This window comes from Alligator sinensis, unplaced genomic scaffold (genome assembly GCF_000455745.1).
Source record: "Alligator sinensis unplaced genomic scaffold, ASM45574v1 scaffold210_2, whole genome shotgun sequence".
In the NCBI taxonomy this organism is placed as follows: Eukaryota; Metazoa; Chordata; order Crocodylia; family Alligatoridae; genus Alligator; species Alligator sinensis.
In genome coordinates this window covers 3,437,355-3,444,783 of record NW_005841946.1, presented here as the reverse complement: position 1 = coordinate 3,444,783, position 7,429 = coordinate 3,437,355, and the positions used below count along the sequence as shown (strand labels likewise).

The 7,429-nt window shown below is 46.8% G+C and overlaps 1 protein-coding gene and 4 non-coding genes across 5 annotated transcripts in view; all 5 read left to right on the top strand.

Annotated features, from left to right (window-relative positions):
- Positions 1–5,414, top strand: part of RPL4 (ribosomal protein L4) — a 7,969-nt gene extending 2,555 nt beyond the window's left edge. The window contains exons 3-11 of the mRNA XM_014518263.1: positions 759–1,030; positions 1,853–1,959; positions 2,406–2,544; positions 2,907–3,031; positions 3,574–3,703; positions 4,157–4,313; positions 4,507–4,590; positions 5,073–5,193; positions 5,281–5,414. Of these exons, the coding sequence (XP_014373749.1) occupies positions 759–1,030; positions 1,853–1,959; positions 2,406–2,544; positions 2,907–3,031; positions 3,574–3,703; positions 4,157–4,313; positions 4,507–4,590; positions 5,073–5,193; positions 5,281–5,334 (1,189 nt within the window). The 3' untranslated portion in view covers positions 5,335–5,414. The remainder of the gene's footprint in view (positions 1–758; positions 1,031–1,852; positions 1,960–2,405; positions 2,545–2,906; positions 3,032–3,573; positions 3,704–4,156; positions 4,314–4,506; positions 4,591–5,072; positions 5,194–5,280) is intronic.
- LOC112549676 lies at positions 676–776 on the top strand. Its single transcript, XR_003093195.1, has one exon. It is a non-coding gene; the product is annotated as a small nucleolar RNA SNORD16 (small nucleolar RNA).
- Positions 1,698–1,769, top strand: LOC112549674. The gene has a single exon (XR_003093193.1). It is a non-coding gene; the product is annotated as a small nucleolar RNA SNORD18 (small nucleolar RNA).
- LOC112549675 lies at positions 2,238–2,337 on the top strand. The gene has a single exon (XR_003093194.1). It is a non-coding gene; the product is annotated as a small nucleolar RNA SNORD16 (small nucleolar RNA).
- Positions 3,771–3,841, top strand: LOC112549673. Its single transcript, XR_003093192.1, has one exon. It is a non-coding gene; the product is annotated as a small nucleolar RNA SNORD18 (small nucleolar RNA).
- Positions 5,415–7,429: the final 2,015 nt, after the last annotated feature.

The following is a 7,429-nucleotide window of genomic DNA, read 5'->3' as shown; positions in this document are numbered from 1 at the left end:
GCCCCCTCCCAGCGCTGGGTGGGGGTCAGGGGCCGTCTCAAAGGAGGGGGTTAGAAGGGGCTCGTTTCCCCTCCCCCTCCAGGAAGAAGGAAGGGGGCAGCTTTTGGCCCTGCCACGTGGTGTGAGGGGTATTGGGAGGCAGTGAGCGGGTTGAAGGGGGGGAAACCGCACTGCTCCATCCTTCCAGTCATAGGAAGTGCAGGTGGCAGGGACCTGCGGGGGTCACATCTGGCCCATCTGCATCACCCCCGACAAAGCTTTGCGCACCCGGGTCTTAAAAATTTCCGAGGATGGAGGTCGCACCACCCCTCTGAGGAGCCTCCTCGCTGCACCACCCTCCTCGCCAGAGAGGTTTTCCTAACATCCAACCTCCACTTCCCTCGCTGCAGCTGAAGCCGGTTGCTCCTCGTTATGTCGGACCCTGGTTTAGTGTCGTCAGCGATAGGATTTTCTCCGTCTGCTTCGCTCTGGGTCGCTCAAATCAGGAAAAGCCGGATGAAGTTTTGACGGGCGCTCGTGGTTTATAGGGACCTGAACAGATCATCGGGTCCGACCCCCTGCCCCGGCAGGAACGAGCGCTCGTGATGAACGTGGTCCGTCCCCAGCTGGACAGCGCTTTCAGCGTTTTAAGTGCTGTATCGCTACCTTTAGGTCCACGCATTAGGGAAGAAGCGCTGCCGTGATGATGTAATTTGCGACGTATCCAGTGCTCGGCGACAGTGGCCTGCTGTCGGCGCGCCGGCACTGCTGAGCTGAAGACCGTTTGATTCTGAGCAGCGCTCGTTACGTTTCCGGGTGGGAAGCGTCCCGTTGACTTGCGCTGAGGAAAACTCTGTTTTGTTTTGTTTTGTTTTTCAGGCTTGTGCTCGACCATTAATATCGATCTACTCCGAAAAGGGGGAGACATCAGGCAAAAATGTCACCATGCCTGCTGTCTTCAAGGCTCCCATTCGCCCGGATATTGTGAACTTCGTTCACACCAATTTGCGCAAGAACAACAGGCAGCCTTACGCCGTGAGTGAACTTGCAGGTATGACTTGGTGTGTAGCGCATCAAACTGGAGTGGGTCTGTTAGGTTTGGATCGACTCTTGATTACTTGTAATGGTGTAACTGGCCTGTCTGTAAGATCTTAGTTTCATAGAAGTAGGGTCGGAGGGGACCTGAGCATATCATCTAATCCGACCCCCTGATGTCTTCTTGCCATTCAGTCCTTGGGGCTTGTCCCATCTGTCGACATAAGACCATTCAGATCAGTCATAAATTTCAACTCGCTGACTCTTAAAATATTTTCATGCCAACTAAAACTGAAGAGCAAATGCACTTCAAATTGAGTTAAATATATACATGCAATAAAACATTTAGGTATTTATCTTTTGCCCAAAATGACACAGGCACTTTCTAAAAGCGGTAGTTTAAAAAAAAAAAAAGAATTGGAAACGCATGCTACAGAAATGACTGTAAGTAATTAAACATGCACGGGGTGGTTCTGGCTGAGCAGGATCAACAGATCTACCATGAAAAGGCCTGGGGAACATGGAATTGCCATCAGTGCCACAACTTGATATCTAACCTGAAGGACACAGCCAGAGGTTTGGTCCTAGCGTGCGCTTCTTGGTATGAGTCTGTTTATTAAACTGAAAACCAACTCACTTCAGAAATGAGGTGTGGTGCCAGCACGGGGTACCAGACCAGGGCACATAAATGATGAGGTTCCACTTCATTGGTCCGTGTTTCTGAACTACATGATATCAGTGGAAGTTCTGATTGTCCATTCTGAATTCTGTATTTTTCTTAGGCAGGAAAGTTGTATTGTTTCACACTGTTGAGTTTCATATCTCTTTACTGTTCCAGGTCATCAGACCAGTGCTGAATCTTGGGGTACTGGGAGAGCTGTTGCTCGTATTCCCCGAGTACGAGGTGGTGGAACTCACCGTTCTGGCCAAGGTGCTTTTGGGAATGTATCCTTTTTCTGGCTGCCTCTCCCAAGTAGTTATACAATATATCTCTGAGAAGAAGCTGAAGGAGTTAGTTTGGAGATTCTTCCCCTTTAAGGTAATAGTAGCATGCTATAGTTTAGGCTCTAGAAACTCTTCTTGAGCCTGTAATGTGAAGAATAGCATTTCCTGTGCGAGTTCAAAGCTTTTATGCTTTATTTAAATAAACAGAAACATTCACTGATTGCCACGAATGAAGATTTGACTTGCACGTTTTGAGACCGGAATGCACTATTTTCACTTGCCGTGATGTCGTAATTTGCGTCTTACTCTGTATTCAGTGACAGTTGCCTGCTGTCGGTGAGCTGGTACAGATGGCTGACGAACAATTGATGCTGAGCAAGGCTTCAAAAAGATCTTGACCTGCAAGTAAAGTTTGGAATATTTTCTTCTTAACCATAGCTGTATAGATGTGCCGTGGGGGCCGTATGTTTGCCCCAACCAAGACTTGGCGGCGTTGGCATCGTAGGGTTAATACAACCCAAAAACGCTATGCCATCTGTTCTGCTCTAGCAGCTTCAGCCCTTCCAGCTCTGGTCTTGTCTAAAGGTAGGTATTTTGAGTACTCCAAAACGTTGGTTTTATCATGAATAACATTCTAGCTGTGGAGCAGTCTAGGTTTTGCCCTGGTAGTTCAGGATAGCGAGCTACTGAAATAGCAGTCTTGTGTCACATTCCAATTCTCCACCATGACTTCTGTTTGTATTGGAGGGTGAGAGTTGAGGTGGAGCTACCCTCAGCCTTGGAAGTGTTCCTTATATGTATAGTTGCAGGCACATTAGTGGAATTATGTGGAGAAGCCAGCATGGACCTGCTCATTGCACAAATAATTGTATATTTATTTTAAAATAAATTATCTCCTGGGTGAAAGCAATAAGTAACTTAAAATCTATTTTCAAAATCCTAATCAGGACACCGTATTGAGGAGATCCCAGAACTTCCTCTGGTAGTTGAGGACAAAGTGGAAAACTACAAGAAAACCAAGGAAGCTGTTCTGCTTCTTAAGAAGCTTAAAGCATGGAATGACATCAAAAAGGTGAGTTTGTCAGTCAATTCAAGTACTTTGTTAAAAGAGCTTTTAGAAATTACCATTAAAGTACTGCTGATATGGGGTACAGGTTCCAAACTGTTTGGTAAATGTCACTGCAAAGTACGTACTAGGTCAGGGGTGGGCAAAATGCGGCCCGTGGGCCAGATGCGGCCCGCCAGGCCATTCTGTCTGGCCTGTGGGATCCCTAAAAAATCTAGAAAATTAATATTTATCTGCCCCTGTCTGCTTGTCATATGGCCCTTGATGACTTGCCAAAACTCAGTAAGCAGCCCTCCGCCCAAAATAATTGCCCGCCCCTGCACTAGGTTGTACACACAGAACTGTAGGCCATGAAAAGCATATTTGTTACTCTCGATTTACTTGTTCACATTACCATTTACTTGACCAAACTGAAGAATGATGAACCTTTCACTGGTCCGTGTTTCAGATGAACTGTGATGACGGTGAAGTTCTGACCTTTTGTAGCTGACGTTCAGTCGTGTTTAGGAATCGCAGTGGCTGGATTTAACGTATTTGTTTTTCCGTAGGTCTATGCCTCTCAGCGTATGCGTGCTGGAAAGGGTAAAATGAGGAATCGCCGTCGCATCCAGCGCAGGGGACCCTGCATCATTTACAATGAGGACAACGGTATCATCAAGGCATTCAGAAATATTCCAGGTAACTCTGAATTCCAAAACAAAGGGCCAGTTACCTCTTGGCAGGAGCTCTGCTCTACTCTAGAGCACTTGAATGATGAGATTCCACTTCATTGGTCCGTGTTTCTGAAACGCATGATTTTGTGGAAGTTCTGACTATTGGTCTAGTTGAGTGGTAGAGCATTGTTTTTAAAAATCTGCTTCAACAAGGATGTCATGTTAACGAACTAATTGTCACATGGAGCGGTGAGACAACTTGTTACTGTTCTGTCTTCCGCTCTTGTGAATATCCTAGAAAAACTTAACTTGGAGATTTTGTGTGTGGGATGTCTTGGTAATACCGTGCGTAAGTCGCTGTAGAAATAAAGATTTTAAAGCTAGTACACTCAGGCTAGATCTTTTTGATCCAAACATCCAGTTTTTGCCGTTGTGTTTAAAGTAAAATGTCAGTGCTGTGCTTCTGCCTTTTTTATAGGAATTACTCTTCTCAATGTGAACAAGCTGAATCTGTTGAGACTTGCTCCAGGTGGGCATGTTGGGCGTTTCTGCATTTGGACTGAAAGTGCCTTCCGCAAACTGGATGATTTGTATGGTACCTGGCGCAAACCCGCTAGCCTGAAGAGTAACTATAAGTGAGTATATCTGGAATCTGATCTGGGTAGAATTGACTTTAAAAATGGTATTGTGCTAGCCAACACCATGCATCTCCTAATAAAGGATTTTCCTCAGAATGTACGTTTCCTAGATGGCTATTTTTGTCAGACCAGTAGCTATGGGCATTTTCCATGTACTGTCCAACTTGTGACTGTAAATGTTTGTTTGCAGCCTGCCGATGCATAAAATGACCAATACTGACCTTGGAAGAATCCTGAAGAGCCAAGAGATCCAGAGAGCCCTGCGTGCACCAAAGTAATCATTATTTATTCTCACGGTCAAGTAGATGAACTTTTGTTTCGACATTTTCATTCCACTCTTGGGATATAGACGTAACCTGAGAGCAGCCCTTCAATTCCTTGGTTTAATTTGGTTAATTAAAGGGCCAATGGCAAGGAATTCCAGGTCCCAAACAAAAATTAGCTTTAAAATGTACCTTTATGGTACAGTTTTCCAGTGTTTGGTCTTGATTCACACTTTCTGTGGTATATGCAGTGCATTAGTTAACCTGTAGCCTTATGCTACTGTATGGGAATTGGGGGAATGGAAAACCACTCCTACGTATTTCCAAACTGAAAGAAATATGAAAAGTAAGCACATTTAAAGCAATGTTTTAGTAAAGTGGTAGATGCAGAAAAGGGTGGGGGGGGGGTTTAAAGTGATAAAATTGATATAAAATGCCTAACAGTTGGCATTTTCCACCTCGTATGCTGATTTGAGGGGCCTTTTTTCCACAGCAAAAAGATTCACCGTAGGGTCCTCAAGAAAAATCCACTGAAGAACTTGAGAGTCATGATAAAATTGAACCCGTATGCCAAGACACTGCGACGCAATACTATGCTGCGCCATGCTCAAAACGTGAGTGCAACTCAAAATCAGTGTTGTATAATGCAAATGGTAAACACTCTGCATGGTCCTGATATCTGGTTTGATTCTTTTTCACAGCGTAAACTCAAGGAGGAGAAAAAAGCAAAAGTAAATGCAAAGGCTGCAGAATAAGCCTTACCCAGTTTCATCCAGCTGTCGTCCAGAAGCCACCTGATAGATTTACTACAAATAAAAACAAATCTATTAAGATACTGGAATGTTGTGAAGTTATTTAACAGTACTAAACACGCTTTGGGGGTGGGGAAAGAGATTCACTGACCATGGAAAGCACTTAACATAAATGCAAGATTGTCTTGTACCGCACAATCAGCGTGCAATTGGGAAAAGTGTAAATACAGGAGACCCTCACCATTCGCAGGGTCCATTCTGGAGATCCCCACAAATGATGAAATCCGTGAACACTGACGGGACTCCTCATCAGACCCCACAGCCGCCCCCTGCCTCTGTGAGAAGCTGGAAGTGTGGGACTCCCCCACAGCACCTGGAGACTGACTGCGGCTGCTTCTGAGGGAGAAGATGCTGCTCTCACCACCACCTCCCCATCCCTGGCACTCGCTCTCCACCTGCCTGGCTCTGCCCTGCCCTGCAGTCCATGCCTGCTTATGCAAAGGCAGGAGCTCGGTGCAGTGCCACAGGGAGCTATGGCGGCATTTGCCCCAACCCACCCTGTTGGTGTACTGTGAATATTCAAATCCACGAACAGCAAAGGGGGTGGGGGGGGGTTGCGTGTACCCTGGGGACAGGTGGCAGCAGCAGCATCTCCCCCAGAAATATATATATTTCATTAAAACTGCAATGTTAGGTAAACTACATTAAAAAATGGGGCCTGAAATCGGTGAGAATTAAATTGTTCTGTATTATTTGTGCAAAAGCCTTTGATCTTGACTGGAACCCATAGTGTCAGGGTAATAAAATTCCTACTGTAGGAAAGACCTGGAGAAGTATACATCTCTAACACAGCGGTTCTCAACCCTTTATGTACCAGGACCCATTTGTAAACATCACTCCTGACCCACTGCCCGCAAGCCAAGTTTGTTCACAACCCTTTCATATATTCTTGCAACACTTTTGGGTTGAGAAATGCTGCTCTATTGCGTTCAGAGCACCATATGCAAGTCACAGCTCAGCATTAGGAATCCAAAGCTGAGGCTGTTGTTGCCAATATTGTCCACATCCCTCCACTTTCTACGAGAATCTCACTCCCTGACCACAGTGCACATTTAGTTCAAGCCTGGAATATGTGCAAATATTTCCTCAGTGGACAACTAATTCACTGGAAAAGGAAGTATGCAGCTCAGAACAAGTGCTTGTCTTTTCAGCAATGCCAAGACTCACTCCCCCCCCCCAGCCCCAAATAACCTCAAGCAGTAGAAGTATTAATGGCTTGTTTCAACTTTTTGTGGGCCCCCCATTCCCAAATGTCAGGAAGGAATGAATACATAAAGCAGGACTGGCAGTTACCAATGGAAATTGAGGTGATGTCCATGAGTTTAAGCAACTCTAGAAGTAAGCGGCTGAGATCTGAAAACGGTGTGAAGCAAACGCACCCAGACGAGGGGGGTTTTGTGAGGGGTGCGGTGGTTTGAAGAGCTGTGCAAGGAGCCACGAGGGGGCAGCTGGAAACCCCTGCCCTTGCCCCACTGCTGTGGGAAACGGAGGTTTGGGAGTTTTGCTCCTCATTCTTGGTGCTAAATTTCAGTCATTTGGCAACTCGATAGAGGTGCTTATGCAAATGTGCAAACATAAAGCAACTAGCGAAGACTTAGGGGCATAGTCTGCCCCTTTACAAGGGCAGCCTTTTTACCCTCTTATAAAACAGTAAATTCTAAGGTGGTCGTAAAATGGCAAAAACCCATCTGATAGAGCAACGCGGAAGAGGACGTGCTCCGTGCGGTCTTCCTGCCTGTTTCCCCCGCGGGGGAGTGCCCCTTCCTCCCCGCACCTGCAAGCCCCTCGCCGCCCCTTCCTCCCCTTTCTTCGCCCTGCTGTTATTTCCCCCTCTCCCAGCACAATTACTAGAAGCCCGGCGCCCTCCCGGCCGAGATTAACACAGCGGAGCGGGGCACAGGTCTGCGAGGCGCACGTGCAGCCCCTCCGGGCACTTCCGCCCGCACGCAAGATGGCGCCGGCGCGCGGTCACGTGCCCTGCGCACACGTCATCGGGGTGGGCCGGGCGGAAGCGGCGAGGGGCCGGGGCCGGGGCCGG